The 25035-nt window shown below is 40.1% G+C and overlaps 1 protein-coding gene across 3 annotated transcripts in view; it reads left to right on the top strand.

Moving 5' to 3' along the window:
* NSD3 (nuclear receptor binding SET domain protein 3) overlaps positions 1-25035 on the top strand; it is a 107909-nt gene that overhangs the window by 66470 nt on the left and 16404 nt on the right. Inside the window, exons 7-16 of one of the 3 annotated variants that reach the window (XM_038746266.1) lie at positions 2051-2180; positions 6281-6381; positions 8549-8594; positions 11579-11709; positions 12127-12255; positions 13796-13922; positions 14763-14960; positions 16495-16668; positions 20996-21142; positions 23689-23845. In XM_038746266.1, the coding sequence (XP_038602194.1) occupies positions 2051-2180; positions 6281-6381; positions 8549-8594; positions 11579-11709; positions 12127-12255; positions 13796-13922; positions 14763-14960; positions 16495-16668; positions 20996-21142; positions 23689-23845 (1340 nt within the window). Of the gene's footprint in view, positions 1-2050; positions 2181-6280; positions 6382-8548; positions 8595-9459; positions 9955-11578; positions 11710-12126; positions 12256-13795; positions 13923-14762; positions 14961-16494; positions 16669-20995; positions 21143-23688; positions 23846-25035 lie in introns of those variants that run through there. The other 2 variants (XM_038746267.1, XM_038746268.1) reach the window with 2 other exon arrangements.

Here is a 25035-nt window from a genome sequence, read left to right on the forward strand (position 1 = left end):
GTGGTGGTTTGTCAGATATGAAGGAGGAGGGAGTTTCAGGCCAGAAAATGGACCTGGGCAAAGGGTGAGAACAAGTAGATTGGTGCCAGGGGAGTGAAGTTTGTGGGCTGGGGCGGTTGTAGGAAATGAGCCAGCTGATAGGAACGGGCAAGCTGGTTGAGTGCTTTAAAGCCACTGATCTCTTATCATCTTATCAGAGAAGCAGCGTGGCTTAGTGGAAGGAGCATGGCTTTGGGAGTCAGAGGTTGTGGGTTCTAATCCCAGCTCAGCTACTTATCAGCTGTGTGACTTCAGGCAAGTCACTTCCCTGGACTTCAGTTACCTCATCTGTAAAATGGGGATTAAGACCGTGAGCCCCACGTGGGACAACCCGATTACCTTGTATCTACCCCAGCGCTTTGAACAGTGCGTGGCACATAGTGCTTAACAAATATTATTATTATTTTCCTTTACCCTTGCTTCTCCAAATTCCATCAGTTTGGGTTCCCAGGCTGCCTCTCACAGGCCAGTAGGCTTCCAGGCCAGGAAGAAAGGGGTAGATTGGGTAAGGGAGTGTGTGCCTGTTCCCACTGTTTTGTATTATACACAGTACCCCCCCCCCCCCCCAAAACTTGACTGAACTGTTTTATTCAGTCCCAGTGTATACAAAAATAAGATAGTTCTTATGTTTACTTGCATTTAAAATGTTCTGGTGAGCTTAGTCCGTTTTGGATCATAAAAATCTTGGGCAAAACACAAGCAGTTCCTGAGGGTTTTCTTTTTTCCCTTTTTTTGGTTTTGTTTTGTTTTTTTCCTTTTGCAATATCCCCATCTGGGTTAAATTAATCCTGAGGTTTTGCAGCCAAAATAAGACTTAGCTCGAATAGTCGTGGAAAAAAATTGGGCTCCAATTATGTTTGGTTGTCCTAATGTCGTAGATGACTGTTTTAAATTATTTATTAGATTATGCTGTTAATGTCAGAATTGACAGTAGTTGCAGTAAAACTGCAGCAAATCAGATGCCTCCTTACCCATTTTTGTTGCCCTTTAATTACTCATTAACAGCTGTTTAGTTGAATCAGCCATTTTTGTTGGCTTCTGCTGGCCTGTGTGGATAGCAGCATAAATTATTAGCAAATATTTGCTGTATTTGAAAATAACTGAATAGATTTCTAAGAAACTGTTGGGCTGTGTTCCCTCTAGAGTAGTTAAAATGATTGCTCTGACGAGCATCTAGCATTAATCCAGCCTGCAAAAAGAGGGTGTCTGTTCTTCAAGAAAGATAATGTCTGATAATATGTGCCTTTGTCCTCCGACTTGGTTAGGACTCTCTTGTGCTCTATTTCATGCGATCTACTGCAGTGTACCTCTGACACTATACATCTCTAACTTTTTTTTTCTGGGTGTCTTTTGTCCTTCAACATCACTTCTGACGTGATATATAAGCTTTGAGAACTTGGAAAATAATTTTCATGTAGTTTTAATCACGACAGCTTAGACGCCCATCCTTACCCAGAACCAGACAAGACTCATGTGATTAGTGTCTCCTCTCCATTATCACCTGGTCCACTCTGCAACACCTATTAGTCATGGTGCCAAAAAGTATTGGAGGCTTTTGATTTTTTTCCCTTTCCCTTAAAATGTTTTTTATGGGAAACTTTCATCCCTATAGGGTTCTCTGTGAGATGCCAATAACTGGAGTCATTGTAGCTTCAGGGTAAAAAGTATGTGATGTGCAAGAGGACAGTGTGTCGAGTCTAGTTTATCGAAGAATGGATTCTGGTTGGTAATCAGGAAAGCTGGTTCTGTTGGCTTTTCACTCTGATTCATGTTTTCCACCAAGCCCAACAGAATTTATAAGATCATGGAGAGAATTAATGATACCTCAATTGACGGTGTGGGTATGCTATGTTACGGTGATTCTGAGATACATATATTTAAAATATATGTGTGTGTGTATTATTTATGTATTATATGTATAAATGTGTTGTATTTCATGTATAATGTATAATATATATAATTGCCAGTTGCCTGATGATCACCCAACTTTTTACTCTGCCTTACTTTAAAGGGAGTTGGTAACAAAACAGAAATCAGTGTCAGGGGACAAGACAAGCTTATCATTTCTACCCCAAACCAGAGGAATGAAAAAGCAGCAGCTCAGAATGCATCATCTCCTGAAACAACACCTGGGTCAACAGGTAAGTTTGATTGTGGAGACTCTGTATGGCCATCATCGAGAACAGTGTCTAGCAAGCTGATGCCTAGGGTGTACTCTCTGGAAAAGGAAAGTTCCATGTTACTAGAGGAGAATTGAGATGCAACATGGCCCAGTGGAAAAAGTACGGGCCTGGGAGGAAGAGGACCTGGATTCTAATCCCAGCTCTGCCAATTACTTACTGGGTGACCTTGGACAAGTTACTTCTCTGTGCCTCAATATCCTCAACTGTGAAATGGGGATTAAATCCTACTCCCTCCTCCAAATGGTACAAGGACTGTATCCAGTCCGATTAACTTGTTTCTACCCCAGTGCTTAGAACAGCGCTTGACACATAGTAAGTCCTTAACAAATACCATGACAACAACAGAAATAGCATTTCTTGGACTGTCCAAAATCATTGGCATCACTTGAATAGTCGAATTGCTTGATCTCAGGTTTAATTATTGAATAGTGGTCTCCTGGAGCCATTTTTTCACAGGCTCTTGGGATCAATTCAGTGATGCTATCTGCAAGGAAGTCACAACCCTCTTTTGGGTCTGCACTTCTGAGGTCTGTGCTCAAGTCTGGACCTCCGTTGCCTTGCTTTGCTTCCACAAGAGATTCGCCCTGTGGCGTAAAGTTTCAGGCCGGAGCGTGAACCCAAAAGTAGTGATTCAGTAGTTCTTTCTGAGAGCCTCTCATAGGCCCAACTGCCAGTTTTAGTAGAGTGCTCTGCACTCAGTAAACATTAAACAAATATGATTACCACTATTTGGGTCTGTGCCCCCAAGACCTGCATCACCATCCTGGGATCCAGGACTCGTGGGTGGGTTTCGGGAGAGGCTGTCAACATGGCCATCAGAAACCCAGCCATGGCTAGAATTTAGTTTGGCGTGTCCCCCAGGGTACCTGATGCCTGATTTAAGGGAGACATGCATTCTTTAGTGTGGGATTTGGGAAATTTTGGCGTGGAAAGAGGCTCCTCAGTTTTCTCTCCCTCAAAAGTTATGTGACACAGGAGCATCAGAGTGAAGAATGATGTTTCATGTCATTTCGAAGAGTCAGGAATCAGTGCTGGGTGCCCGAGTCAGTAATACCCCTTCCACCCTTTCTCTTATGGAGAAAATTTCACAGTTGACAAGTTGAGATGTGAGAGCAAGAGCCCCCAGTTGAAAAGCCTAGGTCATAATCAATCAATCTGTTGTATAACTTGAGTACTTGCTATGTGCAGAGCACTGTCTTAAACACTTGGGAGAGTACAGCATAACAGAGTTGGTAGGCACGTTTCCTCCCCACAATGATCATGCAGTCTAGAAATCTCTGAAAAAAGGAAAATTGCATGTTCCTAGAGAATTCTAAAGCGCAAAGTCTCCCTTAATCTCTGATCGGAATTGCAGTAATTATAGACACATGAGTGTGAGAGCCTTAGCAAGATGTCCAACAGAAGGGGAAGAATGTTACCCAAGAGAGCGGCCCCAGCTGTGTATCATAGATGGTTTAAGAAAGTCAAGCCTCTACCCAAAATCCCGAAGGTGAAGTGGAATGATTACTTTGTGCCAAGAACCGGGAGAGACAAGGGCCTAACTTTGTGATTTGAATAATTTCAAGATACTGTGTTCTGAATTACCACATTGATTGAAAAAATGAATCAAACAATCAGTGTTAATAAATCAGTCAATGAATTGATTTCAGGAAATTGTCATATTTGAAAATGTTCTTGCCTGGAATGGTCATTGCTTTTATCTCAATATAAATAATTCACTGAAATACAAAGCATCCCACTGATCAAACCTGAGTGATTTGTTTTTCAGTTCTAGCTGAATGTTGAAATTTTTCACCATTCTGTGATTTAGTCTTTCTCATGTGAGAGATTTGTCTGTGGTGAAAGTAATTTTAAAGCATTAATGAAGAATTTGGCATATGCTGGAAAAAAAATTGAACACCCTTCTTGGTCATATGTAATTTAACTTGTCAGAGTTATCATGGCAAGTTCCCACCATAAAGTTCTTTTGGGATCTTTAAACTTCAGGGAGGGGGTTCTGGATTTTTGACCGTGGAATGATTTTAGCAACTGCTGGTAAACCTGTTTTATTCCATATTAATAATTCTTCCTGGAGCTCATTTACCAAACTGCATGCTACTTTTTGATGCAGTTACAGTGCTAAGCGCTTAGTACAGTGCTCTGCACATAGTAAGCGCTCAATAAATACGATTGATGGTTGATGATGAAAGTGCTCTACAAAGGCAGGGGACTCGATATTGGGATTTCATTGCCCTGGAAATCTAATGCATCATATGCATCAGGTTGAGATTTCTGAACTGGCAGCCTTCCTCCGTAATTCCCAGTAAATTTGAAACATGCATAACAAGAGAAGCAGCGTGGCATAGTGGGTAGAGTGCAGGCCTGGGAGTTGAAAGCACCTGGGTTCTAATCCCAGCTCTGCTACTTGTCTGCGGTGTGACCTTGGACAAGTCACTTCACTTCTCTGCTCCTCAGTTCCCTCATCTTAAAATGGGGATTAAGACTTTGAGCCCCAGGTGGGACATGGACTGTGTCCAACCGTTATCTACTCCAACACTTGGTACTGTGTCTGGCACAGAGTAAGCGCTTAACAAATACTATTAAAAAAAAAAAAGTCATGACACTCCATAGTATTAAGCGTTTAAGCCTTTGAATTGTAATACCCATAGTTGTCTTGAAACAGAGATTGTGTTCTTGGAAAAATTTCAGTAAGGAAAACTGGCAATATAGTAATCACAGTGCCTGCGTATGCAGTTTTTCTTCTGATACCATAGGGACCAGGATCTAAACAGGCTCATGTTGTCAAGTGAACTTTTTTCAAATTCCCTAGCAACATTATAGCTAAAATGTCTGCTTAGAAACTTATATTTTCTTGATACCTGATGAGTCCTAGGACAGGTGTGAACAAGGATAGCATTATTTCAAGCAGTTTTCTTTCCAGTGCCCAGTTTTTATTGTGTTGTTTTCATTCTAAAGTGCACTTCTTGTTTTATAGAAGTGGTTCCAAGTATTTTAGTCTTCAGTTGCTTCAAGGACACTCCATTGAGCCTTAAATTTATTAATTTTAGCTCATTTTCCAAATCACTTGAAAGTGTGACTGGTTCCTCAGTATCTTCATCGAGAAGCAGTGTGACAAAGTGGATAGAGCACGGGCTTGGGTGTCAGAAGGTCATGGGTTCTAATCCCAGCCCTGCCACTTGTCTGCTATGTGACCTTGGGCAAGTCACTTAACTTCTCTGCACCTCAGTTACTTCATCTTTAAAATGGGGATTGAGATTGTGAGCCCCATGTGGGTCAGGGACTGTGTCCAACCCGATTTACTTGTATCCACCACAGCACTTAGTAAAGTGCTTGGCACATAGTAAGCGCTTAACAAATACCACAGTTATTATTATTATCATTATTATTGTTTGGAATAATATCTCATTCTGTCTTTTTCAGGAGTTTTATGGGGTTCTTTTCGGCTTCTGAAATTTTAAGGCAGTAGTTTCAAGAGTCCTACCTAGTGCAGCTACAGTAGTGTATGTCTTGGTCCAAATAATTCTCAGCGTCCACTAACTTCTGAGTGTGTCAGTATTTATTAGAAGTTCCGATCTCATTTCTCTGAAGTAAGACCATAATGCAGGTTCCCACTTGGGCTCTCATTTCATGAATTGCGTAGTAGGCTAGGCTTTGAAGTCAAATCCTAATCCATCCCTTTGAAATACTCAAGTTTACATGTAGTTACTGATTCTGGTAGTGCTATCCCTTATTGAAGTAACCAGGTGGACTCTTTTTTTTACCAAATTAAAGTAGAGGCTGTTCAGAAGTCATTTTTCTCTTTCTTGACTTCTCCAGTTAATTCCCCCTCAGTTACATTAGGAAACCTTATGGAATCCACACTTTTTGTCACTTGGCCTTTCTGGCGTGATCCTCAAGTAAAGGTCCTGACTTGGAAATGGCAAACTTAGGGTTTGAACAGTTTTATATTAGAGAAAGGGGAGACAGTCTAGAGAAATTCAGTTAACTTGTATTTTGTGGAAAATATGCTACTCTGCAGTATAAGAGATCATGTAAATGCATTTTTTTTAATCTATTAGGTTCAGTAGAAAAGAAGCAACAGAGAAGATCGATTAGAACTCGCTCTGAATCGGAAAAATCCACTGAGGTTGTGCCAAAGAAGAAGATCAAAAAGGAGCAGGTTGGCTTCCTACATGTAGAGAGTTAAAAGCTTTGTATTTGTAAATGTTGTGGCTTATATTGGTATTTAAAAAAAATATTCTCCCCCCCATCGGGCTTCCTTTCTGGACTATCATTCTTGTTATACTCCGGTTGGTGCCAGTGGGCTGTTACTAATGCAGCCATCCCTGTGATTCGGCTTCAGGCATTTTCACAGAACCAGTCAGGCTTTGGGAAGTGGGAATCCAATGGTGCAAGACTCTTAATGAACCTGACACATTTACTTTGAGATTTCTGTTCTGAGCAAAATGATTTCATGTTTCAGTGATTTTTTTAATTTTTTTTTGAATGGGCTCTCCATCAAGTTCTTTCTTTTTCTTTTTTCTTTTGATTTTTGGTTTAAGCTGCTGGTTTGAATTATGTTTTTATTTTTTACACAAATCAAATTAATTTAACTATAAGAGTTATATTTAAGAGACAAATAATCTTAGATAATCTGATTTTTTGGTTGGCAAAAACAGATTTTTTGGAATCATTTTTTCCTCCAGGGGAACTCAAGTGTATAGCACTCACTTCTAATCTAGAAGTCAAAGTACCCACTTTTTTTTTGTTTGTTAAATTTTGACCAGAAGGGTTATTTGACAACTTGATGAGGGCGATATATGAAATGCAAGGGTATATTATTTTTAGAAAGAAGTTTCTGGAAACAGTGCTCCCTTTCCTTAAATTCCCATCAACAGGTTATCTCAAATGAAAGCGTACTTATTCCTTTTGACAGCCAAAGGACTGCCATCTGTCCGAAAGCATCTGAACAGAGCTAATTCAGATGAACTTTCCTTTTTTAACCACTTGATGTTGAGATTATTGATTTTTTTTCTGTTTGAAATCCTTTCTTTTGTATTTTTAAACCTCTAAACTTGAAGACAAGTGACAATATGTGTGCTTTTTGCTATTGCTAAGCACACTAAGCAATTATCCCAGAAATTATGTAACCTAAATTTAATGCACTAACTGATTATGCACTTATCATGCAAAACTTAAATATTTAGGAAATTATATTCCCAAAAATCTTACTAAGCTCTTGCAAATCTGCAGCAGTATTTATTACCAAAATAGTTGTGCTCTTGCAACTGGTTCCCAAATTCAGTCTGTGACCAATTATAAGCAGAATGAATTCAAATAATGGGACAAACAAAATGTTAATACCACTGTGTTATAGTTAGTAGTCGAACAATACCAGTGATTGTTTAGAAGATTTTATATTTGTATTACTAATTGTATCCTATAAAAGCGCTTCTGTTGTATGTTTTTTTTACCTGTTGTAAAAAAATAAAAAATTTTTTTAAAAAATTATAGAACAATCCTTAAATATTTCCAAAACGTGTTTCAACATGCATATTTAACCACATCTTAAAGAAACAAACTGGAACCGTTAGCCTAAAACAGGAGCTCCTCCAACAGCTTCCCTCCTTTAATTCTGATGGTTCGATCCCCAAACTGTCACGTGTTTTACATATACATTGGCAGAATAACTTCTAATCTCGCTCTCCTGATGTAGGATCAAGAACCCTGTTCATAAGACACTCGAGAAAGTGCTTTTGCAATATCACAAACTTATTTTCGTAAGTTTGTACTAGCAGCAAAAGTATTGAGCTTCCAGCTGTATGGAGCCCTGTAGCACTCTCTACAGAGAGGGTCCTGATTCCCAGCAACTTAGCTGTGAGTGCAGGCGCGGAAGGGTCTTAAAGTGGCGTGAGTTACATTAACCTGAGTATCATAGTAAGTAAAAATTTATCCTAACGTATTTGGGGTGGGAGGGGTTTAAAGCAGAACTGGGACTGATTGCAGAAGTGACCCCTCTCCTGCCTCCTGGACCTTGAGAAAAGGATTCTTCTCGTCTTCTTACACCCAGGGAGTGGTGGGGAAAAAAGGACCTTGCTAGAGAGCATGTGGCTGTGTGTTGTCACTTTTTATTCAGCTTAGGCAGCTAGGATTTAAACCACCCTTCTCTCCCTTCCCCCCTACCCCTCTCCTGGGACAGAGAGTTTGCCCCGAACCAGGGGATCGACTTGAGATTTCAGATACGCTAACCACTCATCATTACTTAGCTTGGTGAAAGTGTCATTTTTCCTTTCTCCCAACGGAAAGACAGGCTTCGGTATTAATTCTGCGTTTTCCTGTTCGAACAGGTAGAAACGGTTCCCCAAGCTGCAGTGAAGACTGGATTACAGAAAGGTGAGTTACACACTGTAATGTGCTCTGCAATTCCCTGACTGAAACCGGTTGTAAATGAACTATCTGTACTCCGTGTATTTTTGTCTGTTGTTGTAATTCATCGTTGTTGCTCTTCAGTCGATAATTTGTGTGAAATTGCAGTACTCCCTGGTGTGTGTTTGTGACTTGATCGTATTGACCTGACTCTGTACCTCCATGTGAAGTCTTGCTTATTATGGTAAACTGGAGAACACCATGTAGACTTAAGCCAATTTTCACCTTTTCTCCACATGATTATGGGGTTTCATTTGTTTTATAAAAACTAGGGATGTGACGAATCCACTTTTTTTGGTATTCGACCGAATACCGAATAGTAGCTATTATTGTTCGTCTAACATGGACTATGACAAATCAGACAAGACAACCAGATTGAAAAATCTTGCCACATTTATTTTTACAGTGCTTTAAAATCCATTTTTTTTTTAATTAAAAAAAATTCATAGCGTATCTATGGCCACTATTAGATAACCCTTATGCAAAAATCTATTTGAGAGATCCCAAAAGTTGAGAAATTTTAAATTTATTTTTTTTTAAAGTGTGCAATTTGATTTCAGTAAAAATTTGTAGAGTGATTGGTGAGATCATTCAAACTGCATACGATACTTGTAGTATACTCTGGGCAAATTGCATTTAAAAAAAAAAAAAAAAAACACCAGCCTCTCTGCATTCTCGGGGAGAAGTCTGCAGCGATGGTCTCCGTGGAGATCCTCAGCAGAACTGAACAGCCTCTCGGAGGGAACACTGCTTGGCGGAGCTCCAAGAAAAGACATCGCGATCGCTGCGAGATTAGGAGGCCTGATTGCGTTGTGTTTCCACCATTCCACAGGGTCGGCGGACCGGGGAGTGCAGGGCTCTGTCAGATACAGTGACAGCTCCGTCTCCGCAGCGGTTGAGGAAACTGTGGACTGAGATTCCTGTACAATTTCATCCCAGAAACTCCAGACTTGTAGTCTCCATGCAAGATTTCTTTATCAGCGGCTCGATAAACAGTTTCTTTGTTTTCGATTTTGATTTCGCCATCATCGTTATTGGCATTCTCCTGCCTGGTTTCTTCTGCAAGACTCTGAACGGCTGCTTTAAGCATTCAAGTGATTTTTATTTTTATTTTTATTTTTTTTTTACTTTTTTTTTTTTTGTCAGAGCTGGATGGGTACAGCTTAAATCGTGGGTCCAGCATACAAGCCACCGTATAACTTTATAGTGATCAATTTCAGCACGGACTGTTGTTTTTTAATAAAGCATCATTAATGCACACCCGCTGGGTGTGTGCAAAACAGCCCAAACTGTATGCATTACAATCATTAAAAGTTATTTTTTAAAATGTTAGTGCCGTTATCATGGAGAACAGCGGGGCAGCTGCCTTTGGATCTGCCATTTTTCTAACATTTTCAGAAACTCATCGGAAATGGTGGTACCTGTGTGTTTCCCTTCGAAAGCCTCTCAGTGCAGAACTGCTGTTCTTCTGTTAAAAAACAAACAAACAAAAAAAAACAAAAATAAAAAAACCCACCTTGTTAATCCAGTGAGCTTTTAGGCCAAGCAAGCATCTCGTGGTGGTGCTGTAGGTCCACACACCAGCGATGAAGGAGATAGATTGTGCAGTTTTTTTTTCCCCCGGTTTTTTTTTCTGTTTTTTTTTTTTTTAATTTTTAATCAGTGTTAACACTGGCAGGCACCCTCATATGTAGATATCAGGAAACACTGTTTGAGTGGAAAAAACCTTTAGGATGGGATTTGATAACAAGGTTCCAGTAATCTGAGCAGTCTAACAAGGGCCACATCCTCCACCACAGAATCTGGCTATGTACCAAGTGCTGCATCTCACCTAGTCTGTTACGGATCTCCATGGCCTCAGGAGACTCCATTCTCCATGGTCTCTTCTGGACTGCACACTTCCTCCATAGTTTGCTGGGCTGATCTAGATGTGTGTTTGTTGTATGGAAATTTTGGAGAAAAACAAAAACCAAACCAAAAAAAAAAAAACCAAACAAAAAAGGGTTGCAAAGTTAACCCTTTCCTTGGTCTCTTGGTACTCCTCAGCGTGCTGCCTGACCTACACATGTTTCATCGTGGCTGTTTTTGTAGAGCCTGATGCTGCATTAGCCCAAGAGATTGTTGCTTTGTAGTTTTTGTTTTTTGGCTTTTTTTTGCACTCTTGTTTTGGCTGGATTTGTATTACACGGTTAAAAAAAAATTCCCACACTATTCTCTGCTTTTTTTCATACTCATTCCTTCCTGCATAAATTCCAAATAGAGGCCTCTCGTCAAACTCTGCGTGATTTGGCTGCATTTGAATACTGACTGCATTTCTCAGCCCTCAGCAACGTGCCACGTAAATGGCGTGACATGCATTGAGGTGCTACAACGCTTGTTAACGGTCAGAATAAATGCCACATCACCAAGGAAGGCTCAATGAACAATTACATGAACATTCAAAATTCATTTGGGGGGCACTATTCGACCGAATGCAAAATCGGGGGGAAAATGGCACTATCCGTGTACGAATCGAATACAAATCAAAGATTTGTCACATCCCTAAAAAAAAAAAATCAGGATGGAGATGTCTCTACAACCATATCTGTAAGCTGCACAATGTGTTGGGTTTTATGTCTTTCCCCCGCCAAATTAAATGGTTCTCTAGATTGCTCCCAAGCTGTCATCCATCCTGCGATTTTGATAGAATTGGTTTTCAGAATGGAACTTGGGCACTGTTGGCTGAAATTAGCTTTAGACCAGGAGCTCTGAATTAATTGTATAATAATATGGTTTAAATTGAACCACTTGATGATGCCAGGCAGGTCAGAAGCTTCTGAAGTTCTGACTTCGTGACTTCAAAGAGCTCTGCTTTTTCACACTAAAGATAAGTTTGGGGAAAGAAAATATTCTCCCACTGAGAACTTTTTTTCAGCGCTATTTTAGGATTAATTTCAGTGTGTTGTGTTAAGGTGCCAGCGAGATTTCAGATTCCTGTAAACCTCTAAAGAAAAGGAGTCGCGCCTCAACTGACGTAGAAATGACTAGCTCAGCATATAGAGACACATCTGACTCGGATTCTAGAGGACTCAATGATCTGCAAGTAAGTACTTATAAATCTGGGGACAGTCCTGGTCTCCACTACGTTTCACAGAAGAATGCCAATATCAAGGGTAGCGACACTTAACTGTATTGAAGAGTCAGATAATCCTTTTGCTTTTTGGCGGGGGGAATGGAGAGTGACGCTTCGTCAACCCAAGAAGGAATAATTACACGCAATCTCTTGTTTTGTCGAGTCCATGGCCTCTCTTGCCTGTTAGTACTGATTGGGTTAGTGGGGAGCGTGTACATGAAGAAGCTAAAATCTCTCTGAAACACCAGAATATGGAATTCACAGAATGGGGCCCATGAGCTTTGCAAGTGTTGTTGAATGTTTCACGGTCAAGATTTCTAGCTAGTTTTCGGAGCATGTGGCTTTTGGGAAGACCCCCCTGCTCAAAGTGCCCCGTTCTTAATGCAGATGAGCTTCGGAAAGCAGTTAGACAGCCCCTCAGCCACTGCAGATGCCGATGCCTCTGATGTGCAGTCAGTGGACTCAAGTTTATCGAGAAGAGGAACTGGAACAAATAAGAAGGACACCGTGTGTCAGGTGGGTAGTCAGGCCTATGGAACGTTTCTTTCCTCTGCCATTTCCGAAGGTGGGAATCTGGCTCAGATTCTAGTTAGCGGCTGAGTAGGGCGACATATGGATTTGGCATCTCTCTGAATGACTAGGTCTGGTTGAAGCTGAGGAAACTAGAAATATCCCTTCCTCTAAGGCCTCCTTTTTGGGAATCATAACACGAGAAGCAGAGTGTCTTAGTGGACAGGGCACAGGCCTGGAATCAAAAGGTCATGGGTTCCAATCCTGGCTTCACCACTTGTTTGCAGTGTGACCTTGGGCAAGTCATTTCACTTCTCTGGGTCTGTTACCTCATCTGTCAAATGGGGATCGAGACTGTGAGCCCCATGCAGGGCAGGGACTATGTCCCACCCAGTTTGCTTGTTTCCAACCCAGCGCTCAGTATGGTACCTGTTACATAGTCAGCGCTTAACAAATGCCATCATCATTATTATTATTTTTAATACAAACTGTTTTCTATATTGCGCTCCTGCACCATCCTAAGCTTGAAGCAAAGCATGGGCCAGACCTAAGCAGAGATCCGTATCTGGAGAATTATATTTATAGTTATCCTTTGTACTTGAAAGAGGTGCCACTGACAGTGAAATTCACCTATGGGTACACGAGGGTGTGTGACTAGAAAGTAGAATGCAGGGCTCACAGTTCCTACCACATTATGCATCTATAAAGATGCCTCTTACTGTGCTGTCATGCTTGTTGAGTATGAAATATACCAGTTTATGAATGCTCGGTATTGATGACTTTTTTTTCCCGTAGTCTTTGTTAAGTGCTTACTATGTGCCAGACACTGTACTAAGCGCTGGGGTAGATACAAGGTAAGCAGGTTGGACACAGTCCATGTCCCACATGGGGCTCACAGTCTTAATCCCCATTTTACAGATGATGTAACTGAAGCCCAGAGAAGTAAAGTGATTTGCCCAAGGACACATGCAAGACAAGCAGCATGGCTCAGTAGAAAGAGCACGGGCTTGGGAGCCAGAGGTCATGGGTTCTAATCCCGACTCTGCCACTTGTCAGCTGTGTGACTTTGGGCAAGTCACTTTGCTGTGCCTCAGTTACCTCATCTGTAAAATGGGGAGATTGACTGTGAGCCCCACGTGGGACAACCTGATCACCTTGTATCTCTCCCCAGCACTTAGAACAGTGCCTTGCACATAGTAAGCGCTTAACAGATGCCATCATTATATTACATGGCAGAGCTAGGATTAGAACCCAGGTCCGTCTGACTCCCAAGCCCATGTTCTATCCACTAGACCACACTGCTTCAACTGAGCACAAATTTGCCAACTTCTGCCAGATGTCTGCTGTGGCAAGATAAATTGCTGAAAGCACCAAGAAACCAAAGCTAAATTAGTGTGGGTGCTTTCAATATACCCAAGCATCAATTAGTATAATTTTATGCACTGCCAACCCCTGGGTAGACAACATGAATGATCCAGAGCCTTCAAGTCTTCACCTGCTGATGATTATATAGGTTACCTGAACTCTTTCTCTCCGTTTGTTGTAGGTCTGTGAAAGTTACAGCGACTCTTTGGTTGCTTGTGAGGGGGAGTGCTGTCGACACTTTCACCTGGAATGCCTGGGATTAACATCACTCCCTGATGGGAAGTTTGTCTGCGTGGAGTGTAAAACTGGTAATTTTATTGTTAATTGGTGTGGAAAAAATTCAGGGAGAAGGCACTGGGGAAAGAGTGGGTAAATATAAGGTCTTTCATGTCATCTGATCCTTCAGAAAGGAGTTGTTCAAGACAACAAGTTTACATCACCACCTTCCTGGGTGCTGATAGGCAAAGATCTTGAGGTTTTTCATTGTCAAATTAATGTCTCCTGTTAGGTACTTTTCCTGATACATAAACTAAGACTTCCCTGGCCAACTGTGGTTAGTGTCTGGATTACTGTGGTTCAAAACTCTGCAAAACCTATTAATGTCAAAAGAATGTGATGTGAGCTTTGCTCCAGTAAATTGAATTTGGTCCATATCAGGAAACTGTAACTGTAGTGGTGAAGACTGTGTTTTTATTTTTTGGGAGTGGAGCTGCAGAAGACTAAAGAAGTGCCATTGTAAAAACTTAGTATAATCTCACTTTGTGACCCATCTTGTAGAATCACACCTGGAGAAGAAGAAAAGTATTTACTGAGCACTTACTGTGTGCAGAGCACTGTATCAAGGGCTTGGGGAAGTACAATAGTTATGTACATATGGGATACACACACATATACAAAAATGTGTATGTATGCATATGTGTGTATAGACATACACACATATAATATGTCTTATATAGTATGTGCATTTCGAAGTTTGGATAAATGGTGGTGTGTTTTTCCTATCCGTTCATCCAACTTTGTCCTCCCAAATTTGGATCCTATTCCACTGAAGAGGTTTGGGGGAGCAGTTGTTTGTTTTTTTTTAACTGATCAGATTGACTCTGTGTCTCCAGTCTGAGATGTAATTTGTTTCCTCTCTTATTCTTCAGGGCACCATACGTGTTTTTCCTGTAAGGTTCCTGGTAAAGATGTGAAGCGTTGTTCTGTCAGTGCCTGTGGTAAATTTTACCATGAGGCCTGTGTTCGCATATTTCCTACTGCTATCTTTGAGGCTAGAGGATTCCGCTGTCCCCAACACTGCTGTTCTGCCTGCTCCATGGAGAAGGATATCCACAAAGCAAGCAAAGGTGAGGCCAAGCCAAGCTTAAAGGTCAGAAGAGCAATAAGAGTTTAAATAGAGTGGAGTTTAATAGAGGGAACAGTATATTTCAACTGTGACAGAATAATCGTCATTTTCATTTGCAGTCTGCAGGCGTGTAACTCCCCTTTGGTATCTTGGGAAATAGATTTGCAGGAAGAGACCAGGTTTTCTTGATTCGGAGGCTTTTACAGCATGTACTTGAGGGTATTACAAAGTCAATAAAACAGAATCACAGGGCAAAATAAATGAACAGAGAACACTTAGTGATGCCTCACCTGCCTCTTTTCAGAAAATGGTCTCTGGTAAGCTTGCTTTTCAATTTGGATACTCCAGGTTCTGCTTTATTTGGTTTCTGAAAGTGGTTTGTTGCCCTAAATGCAGTTTGGTCAGCAGAAAATAGTTTCCAAAAACAATTATGGTCCATTTTCAAATGGATCATTGGCAGAAAATCACTCTCTCTGTGTACTGATCTGAAGCAGCGTAGCATAGTGGATATAGCCTGGGCCTGGGACTCAGAAGATCATGGGTTCTAATCCCAGCTCCACGACTTATCTGCGGTGTGACCTTGGCAGAGTCACTTCACTTCTCGCCTCAGTTGCCTCATCTGTAAAATGGAGATTGAGACTGTGAGCCCCACATGGGACAGGGACTGTGTCCAACTTGATTTGCTTGTATCCACCCCAGCGCTTAGTACAGTGCGTGGCACATAGTAAGCCCTTAACAAATACTATCATTATGAAGTGTGCACCCAACATGATCCTTCTCACTGTGCGCATGTAGAATACTCTCCTTTGGGAAGTAAAATTGTGGACCTCTAAATCATAAACCTATTTCTATTAAGACTTTTTGGAATTGGCTTTGTTTTCAAATAAAAGGTGTATTGTTAACTCATGCTTCAGAGCAGTTTTTCTTAACTTTGAAAGTACTGGGATCAGTGGACACAGGAGAAGACTGTGATTTGGGAAATGTACCATTTATTTTTCTGACTCAGCCTGTACCTTGGAAGGTCACTTACTACTCTTCACCTGCTTCACAGGGAGTGAAGAGTAACTACAGACGTTAACTATCCAGAGCAGTATCATCAAGTACATATTGAAGTGCCCATCTAGTGCCTGGTGCTGTATTAGACAGCAAAAGGCTCTTCCCTCTGGGGGTTCACATTTTTGAACTCTTCAGTGATAAAGCAGATGGCACTATCTATATGTTTACTAGAGTAGGAGAGCAGCAAATAGTGAAACAGCTGCTCTGTTACCTTTAGGGAGATCCTTTTTGCAATAACTTCCGTGGTCTATCTAAATAAGTACTTTTCCTTATTCTTGCTGGAAATGCCTACCTCTGTCATTGCAGTGATTGTTGACAAGACTATGTTTACTCAAGCCAGAGTAATTACCCATTATTTTTTTTTTATCTGAAGGCCTGTGCCTTGGGGAAAAAGAATGGCTTCTTTCTCCACCTCTGATACTTACTCTGTCATCAAGATTGCTTTATGCATTGTCTTATTCTGCCTTTCTGTTTTACAGGCCGTATGATGAGATGCTTGAAATGCCCAATTGCATATCACTCAGGAGATGGCTGTATTGCTGCAGGAAGTGTATTTGTGTCCACCCACATTCTCATCTGTAGTAACCATTCCAAAAGGAGCAGTCATTCTTCCTCTGCTGTAAATGTAGGCTTTTGTTTCGTTTGTGCAAGAGGTGAGCACCCCCATTTTTCCTTTGTTTCCAGTTCAATTGGTCTTACTGGTATACTTACCAAGGAAAATCTATAAAACTAACCCTTCACTGGTCAGATTCTCTGTTTTACCTAGGGCCTCGAGCTGATTAAGATTTCCATTGGAAAGCAAGGCTAGTACGTTTAGTTTTCAGTTATTGGTTTACATTGTGTTTTTTTGATTTTTTTTTTTTCCATATTGTTTTGGTCTGGTGTGGAGGCATCATAGGACACAACCCAGGCAGCACATACAGTTTTGCCAGTTGAGATCTAACAACTGTAGGCTTTCTCAGTCCCCACCTGTTGGAAGTGAAATAGGCTGAAAGATGCTATTGCCCCTCTTCTGACTCAGCCCCAAACTAAGGAATGTCTCATAGATTGCTGAATGAATTTGAGCTCTCGCTCTCCAAATCTGAAGTTGAAGTTTTCTCGATCAGGTAGAGAGAATTTTTACTTTATGGTTAAAATATAAAGGACTTGTGCATAGTAAGTAAAGATGACGGAAGTAGATAAAAAGCACCTTAGTCAATGGTATTTAAAAATTATGGTAATAATTGTGGTGTTTAAGAGCTTACTATGTGCCAGGCACTGTACTAAGAGTTGGGATAGATAAAAGGTAACTGGGTTGGACACAGTCCCTGACCCACTCATTCATTCATTGTCATATTTATCAAGTGCTTACAATCAATCAATCAATCGTATTTATTGAGCGCTTACTGTGTGCAGAGCACTGTACTAAGGGCTTGGGAAGTACAAGTTGGCAACATATAGAGACAGTCCCTACCCAACAGTGGGCTCACAGTAGGCTTACAGTAATACAGAGCACTGTACTAAGCACTTGGGAAGGTATAATACAACAATAAACAACAACTCTGAGCCACGCGTGGGTCTCTCAGTCTTCATCCCCATTTTTCAGATGACGAAACAGAGGCAGAGAAAAATGAAGGGACTTGTCCAAGTTCACACAGCAGACAAGTGGCAAAGCTAGGATTAGAACCTAGGTCCTTCTGACTCCCATCTGAACTCATTCAACTAGGCCACACTGCTTCTCATGGGCTTACTCTGTGCAGAGCACTGTACTAAGTGCCTGGGAGAGTACAGTACAATAGAGGTGACAGACACGATCTTGGCCACAAGAAGCCTGCCGTCTACGTGGGGAAACATACATTAAAGTAAGTTACAAAGAGGGGAAATGGCAGAGTATAAGAATATGTCTAAGTGCTGCGGAGTGAATATTAAAGTGTTCATGGGATACACACCCAAGTGCATAGGCAGTGCAGAAAGGATGGCAAATAGTGTGGGAAATGAGGGGTTAGTCAAGGAAGGCCTCTAGGAGGGGATATGAAGTAACTCATAAGTTGGTGTGAATGTACCATAGTGAAGCTTTCAAAGTGTAACTGACATGCCTATTAACATCTACTGAGGTCTTACCAAAGCTGAATTGATCTTGATGGAGTTAGATGCTCTTTGATTTTGATACAAGAACAACGAAAAACAGATTTTGCTTTAAGTGCATTTGTGCAATTACATAGGGAGAGTTCTCAGTAGGTGTGCTTTCTGCTCATTTTTTTATTTAAAACAAGTTGGGGAAAAAAAATTGGTAGGAGAAGAAATTAAATCCTAAATCCAGAATCAGTCTTTCTGCTCTTTTACGCCAAGCAGATTTAGACTCTTTGAATATCCAGTCAAGTGCATTTACCAAGGCAAGAAGTGTAGGGGTATCTTATCAGTAGAAGGATAGGCAGCGTACAGCAGAAGCAGTGTTGCCTAATGGAAAGAACACAGACGTGGGAGTCAAAGCACCTGAGTTCTAATTCTGGCACTGCCAAATGTTTGGTGTGTGACCTTTGGCAAGTCACTTAACTTCTCTGTACGTGTTACCTCTTCTGTTAAATGGGGATTGAATCCTACTCCCTCCTAGTTTGACCGTGTCCAACCTGATTAACTTCATCTACCCCAGTGCTTAGTATAATGCTTAGTACATAGCGAGTGCTTAATAGGCACCTTAATTGCCTCCAACAGTCATTACCAGTGACTTACAAAAAGTTAGCTCTAAGATGGATTGATCCCAAGAGTGGATTTGTCCTATTATGAGTCAGAGAGAATAGGGTCCACCAAATTCATTTCTTGGTGGTCTGTCTCAGCAGTTTCCAGGGCAGTCTTGAAAAAATAGGAGTTCTATGGGTTTATCTTCATTGGTAGTATATGTTCGATGATTCAGATTTAATGGGGAAAAAATTGATTTTGGAGACTTAACTCTTTAGGGGACAAATAATAGCAACTTAAGCAAGTTTTCATGTTTTTAAAACAGATAATGTTCTTTGTTAAAAGATTAGCAGGAAGACATCATTGAACTGGAAATGTTACTGGGAGAGCACTGGATCCTAAAAGTTATTTGTCAGTGACTCAGTTGAAATCATTCTGAAAGATTTGAGATTCTTTTATTTATACATATTTTTAAACTCTGTAGTACATTCATGTGAAACATTTTCAATCAATCAATCGTATTTATTGAGCACTTACTGTGTGCAGAGCGCTGTACTAAGCCCTTGGGAAGTACAAGTTGGCAACATATAGAGACGGTCCCTACCCAACAGTGGGCTCAGAGTCTAGAAGGGTCATTTTTGTGGGCAGCATAGAAAAATGCTTAGTAAGGATGATTATTGGGAAGCTTAGATTAGAAAACAAAAATCACTGATTAGTGAAAAACCCAAAAAAGACTTCTTGAGAAAATAATTTTCACTAACTGGGGAACTTCTATGTAGCAGGCCAGGCACCGAATGTTCTTCAAGCCCTGTCACCTGAAAATTTACTTGGATTTGCTTTTCAGGTTCATGTATTCCCTACAGTTAGTTTCTCTGTTCAGCTGCAGATAGGTCAAAATCCTGGTAATCAATTTTTATAGACTTGTGAAGCCAACTCTTGAAATCCGAAAGCTTAATGCTTGGATGCCTTGTCTGTCCAAAAATCAGCACAAAACATAATTTTTAAGAATGATTTAATTTTGGAGCTATTCAGGCAGCTTCATTTTATAGCATGATGTTCTTCCATATCTTCCTTGGAGTAGTTGGTGACTTGTTAGAAATCATTTAATACAATACCATTCATTGGTATTTATGATTTTTAACTGATAGAGTTTCAAATTTTCTTTCTACATTGTTCCTTTAAGAGGTATTAGAAGGTGAACTTCATCTTGCTATTGCCCATGTTTCAGTTGGAGATTCTCATATTCAAGTAAGGTGAATTAGACATGGTCCCTTAAAGCAACTTAGTCTTTCCTCTAATCTTCTCTGGACAACAAAAAAAGTAATCTAAATGAAATGACTGCTTTACCTTGGGATGGGAGGGCTAAGGTATTTTTTGTTGTTGTTGTTTTTTGTTTTTATTTTTTTGTTTTTAAGCAGTCAGTAGCGTGGGTAAATAGAAGTCTTTCTATAGAAGTCTGGTGTGTTACTCCTCCTACCAGGCTGGTTTAGGAATGCCTTCATAAGAAAAAAATAACAAAGAATTATGCCACCTTTCAGCATGAATAGGTGATTTGGTGGGTCTCAAGGGAAACCTGTTCCTGCCCTGCCTGGGAATAGAAGGTTGATATTTAGGAAAGAAATATTGCATTGATTCATCATATTTATGGAGCGTTTACTGTGAGTGGATGTGACAGTTTAGGGTCGTGTTCCTCAGTTATTCCAGAAATATCCAGCAAATCATGACTCTCTAAAGCCATGTACTAAATTCCAGTGATGTAGATAGAGAAGGGTGTCTTGAATGAGAGATGGGTACAAATTAAAAATTGGTCTTGGTGAATTCTAAAGTGGAACTTTGGTGTCCGTATGTTGAGGGAGGGATTTGGCCATTTACACTGTGAAAGATGCTTCTTTAAAGCTTCTGAATTTGGGGCTGATTCCCTTTCTGTAGAATTTTAGGTCCATGGCATGTTAAATGAAATCACAAAGTGAATAGATTGGGGATAATGGCTTTATTAGTTACAGTGCTCAGCATTCATTTTGTTTTTGAATTCAGTCCAAATCTTTAAAAACACCCTTAGAAGAGGTCTCTTTAGAGACTTAAAATTGGGAGGGATTTTTGTCTTTCAAATGTAGGTTTCCAGGTAGAGCTGGGCCTTCAGTCACCTAGTCATCTGTTAGGAGCTATAGAAACCTTTTCTGTCAGATCTTTCTTTTTCTTCATATTATCTTTTCTTTGAAACTTTAAAGCATATCTGCATAATAGGTATTTGTTTATTTTATTTTTTCCTTATGGAATCATGGGTAGTTTCATTGCAACTCATCTCTTTCTGTTTGTTTCGTATAGGGCTGATAGTTCAGGACCATTCAGACCCCATGTTCAGTTCCTATGCCTATAAATCCCACTACCTACTGAATGAATCAAATCGTGCTGAGTTGATGAAATTACCTATGATTCCTTCTTCGTCAGCTTCCAAAAAGAAATGTGAGAAAGGTAACAACCAAAATAGTTTCTCTCTTGTTTTTATTTTTTTTTCTATCTTTTTTAAATTTGAAGGAAAACTGTTTGCTTATCAAGCACCATCTGTTGCTTTTGGTAAATTCTGCCTTGGTTTTTGTGAGCATGTCTTCATCTTGCTGGCAAAATTATTAAAAGGGCTTAAAATAATTACATCATCACAAATTTCTCCCCACCCTGCTCCCTCAGGGTAAAATCTGACCAACAGTATCCACCAGTAAGTTATTCATATATATAGACTGGAAGTTTATCTGATTTCACTCAACGAACTCTACCTTGCCCTTTCCGCCTGTGTGGGAACTGCTGTTAACATTAAAGGGATGAGAATAGAATCATGGGTTGACAATCATCAGCTAAATCTCTTGAAAAATTTTCCCAAGTGATTTCATCTGAGGGAAGTAGCTTTACTCCATGACTAACCTTACCTAGCCTACTTGTTGCTTACAGTAGAGAAAGAAAAAGTGTGGCTTAGTGCTAATGTTCATTTGGGTCATTGGCATTTTCGAGGTCAAACTTAAAATACGAGTTTGCTAGGCAGATGACTTTTGCCTGTGCACATTTCTGTTAAGATTGAGAAGCCCAAGTTCACACTATTAAACTGAATTAGCTAAGGCTTTTTGTTCTTCTGCTGGGTAAAGTATGTTTGGTTCAGCTCTTCATCTTGTCAGACAACTGGAGTGGCATCCTGTGACCAAAATTTGGAAGCGTGACACCTCAAATAAATGCTTGCTCTGTGTTTAGATGGGGCAGATAGACTGACAGCTGTGTATAAATGGATCGAGGCACCTTTTTTTTGAAGGTCACTGTCCACCTTGGGGATACTTTCCATATACAAAGAGGCTAGAAAAGGAAGGCTGGACCCCGACAGCACATGGAGTTCCTGAAATTCTCCCCCACCTCCCTGGGAAAACTGGGTCCCCAGAGGAAATTGGATCATTGTGATCCCTGTTAGAACATTGCAATTTTTGCATATTGTGTTTTCAGTACTTGGTGCTGAACCTAAGACATGAACTGAAATTATTTTGAGCCCTGTGATTGCTTAGCTTAAGCGATATCTTCTTAATGCATCATAAAGCCAAACTTTCTCGCTAAGCATTGAGACGGTTTTGTTTGTATTGTTATTTTGGCTTCTGTTTTCCTCATTTTTTGTCGTCTTTACCATAATGATTTTCAATAATTTTGTTGGGTCTGTATTTCCTCTGAAATAATAAATTACTAAATGCTACAGATTATGAACACTTACCCACATTGGGGGGTGAAGTCAAGGGGGAAAATACCCCAAATAATTGAATTTATAAGGCTTTTTGCAGAGGAAATATAGTAAGTAAATCCATTGCTGATTGTTTAAGGAATGTATTCTGTAATGTGCTACCATCATTTAAGAGTTTTGAAAGTCTATAGGTGGATAAGATTTTCCAGGAAACAAACTGTATCATTAACATCCCAAACATTTGGATCATGTGAAAGATTTTATGAAGTTGTCCTACCTTTTACTTTTTTGGTCCTTTTTTTATGAGACTAAAAATCCAAGACATAATGGGTTGGTTTTGCAGCAATTTCATTTCCTGCATAAATTTTGTTTTTCATTTAAGGTGAACCTTCAACTATCACTGCCCACAATATATGTATTTTCAAAGCACTAAGAGAGGAAAAAAGCCCTCATTTCTTAGCTTAAATATTTTTAAATGTTGCCCTATTGTATCCATCCCACTTGTCTTGATACAAGAACTATTTACATGCACAACAGAGGTCTTCTGAACTTCTGCAAAGAAAAAAAATCTGTGTGATACTTTATTCTGCATGGATATTTTAATCATCTTTATGCTGGCTAGCCTGATTTACCCTTCCTAATCTTCCCTGAAAAGGGAACAGTGATGCAGTCACAAATTTAAGATGATCTTCCTTATGCCTTTTTGTTTTCACTGTGGAAGCAGAAAACTACTCATCAACCTATAGGCTCTTCTATACCAACTAACTCTTCTGTGAAGGGATTCAGTCAGTCATGTGCTGGTTTAAAAAAATATAAGGGAAAGTTCATTGCAATTGGATCTTGGAGAAGAAGGTAAATTGCTGCAAATTTCTCTATTAAAAAGCGAACAAAACTCTCTCCTCAGGTTGGACTAGTTGAAACGATTCAGCTTGATCCTCTACCTCTAATAGAAGCAAGACTTGCAATTGACACTTTGGATGATTTGCAAGACAGCTTAAAGCTCTGGTTGTCATAGTGCTGTGATGCTGCCGACCATCACATTTTAGATGAGGGACATGAGAGGTAGAATGTATTTGTTTAATTGTAATCCAGCACTGTAGCTGTGACTTAGCTCCTTCCTTTGCCTTTGCTTCTCATCAGATATGAAAGGAAACTAAATTTTAGCAAAATGAAATAAAACCCTCTTTGCTTTTCACTCTCCTCTTTCTCTTTCTCTCTCTCTGTCTCTCTCTCCCTCTCTCCCCCTCTTTCTTTCTCTCTCTCTCTCTCTCCCTCCTTTTCTCAGTTATTAAAGCAATTTGTTTGTTTCAAGGTGGAAGATTGCTCTGCTGTGAATCGTGCCCAGCTTCCTTCCATCCGGAATGCCTCAGCATAGAGATGCCAGAGGGCTCCTGGAACTGTAATGATTGTAAGGCTGGCAAGAAACTACATTACAAGCAGATTGTTTGGGTCAAGTTGGGAAATTACAGGCAAGTTTTCAAAGGACAAAGAGAAATCATTCTGCATTTTTCAGCCCCGGGTTTTTAGTCTTTTTAGTAAATGCTCAAGTAATTACTAGAACAGTGCAAAAATGTTTGAAGAAATAATAAGCCCAGTGCTTAGAACAGTGCTTTGCACATAGTAAGCGATTAATAAATGTGATCATTATTATTATTATTATTTCAGGCTGTGTTAAAATGGCTTATCTAAGTAATTTTACTGGTAGACTTTCTAGGTTTGGAGGATATGTTTCTCTTGTGCGCCCCTCCCCTCTCCCCCCACTCCTTCCTCCCCACCACATCTTTGTGTTGTTTCTTACAACCCCTTAAATAGTAATAATCGCTGCCTTGCTTACAAGAATGAAAGGATTGTAAAAGGCCACTGGGCTTATCACCCCCCTTTGACACAAATATCACTGTGAATGTCCCTGGAATTTTCCAACAGTTGAATTCTCAGTGAGCAGAGAAGTCCTTCAACATTTAATAGGTCTCAATTAGTGATAGCAAGAAACCTCAGCGGTCCTTGAGAAGCAGAAGATAGCTGAATGAAATTTCCACTTCGTACTGTGTTGCCTTTCTTTGCTCAGAAACTGACTTTTCCAGAGCTGACCAGTGTAGGTATAGCCAAAACATCTCAGTGGAGGCCTTTCAAAAGGATGCGATTTTTGCAGTTCTCAAAAAAATACAATAAAATCCCATTTTAATAGAATGTTTATCTAATAGAAATCCCCTATTTTTTGGAAAGTCAAAGATCAGTGTCCCAAATATATGAAAAAACAGTAAGCAAAACTCTTGAAGGCAAAAATGTGTTGGATTTTGGCCCCTGAACTTGTAAAATTGGCTGCTTCTATCTGCGAGGGCTGGGTCATTTGTCCATGTTCCTCCTGGCCTTCTTTGTGTAGCTCTTATTTTGTGGTTTTGACTGTCATTCTCTGTTGCAAGTGAGGTCCAAAAAATGATTTGCTGCTCCACTTTCTCCAGATTCATTTATTCCAAAGAGGAAGTAAATTGCTATCTTGATGTGAGGCAGTAAATACCCTTGTTCATAAATAATTTGGAACTGGGACCAGAATAATCTGTAATTTTAAAGGCCCAGGAAGTAGTTATTTAAATTCTATTCTGAACTGGTCCATAAAAATATTCAGAGTGACACAATTTCAGAAAGTTTTTCCCTGTTCTCG

The sequence above is a fragment of the Tachyglossus aculeatus genome, chromosome 5, assembly GCF_015852505.1.
Source record: "Tachyglossus aculeatus isolate mTacAcu1 chromosome 5, mTacAcu1.pri, whole genome shotgun sequence".
NCBI lineage: Eukaryota > Metazoa > Chordata > Mammalia > Monotremata > Tachyglossidae > Tachyglossus > Tachyglossus aculeatus.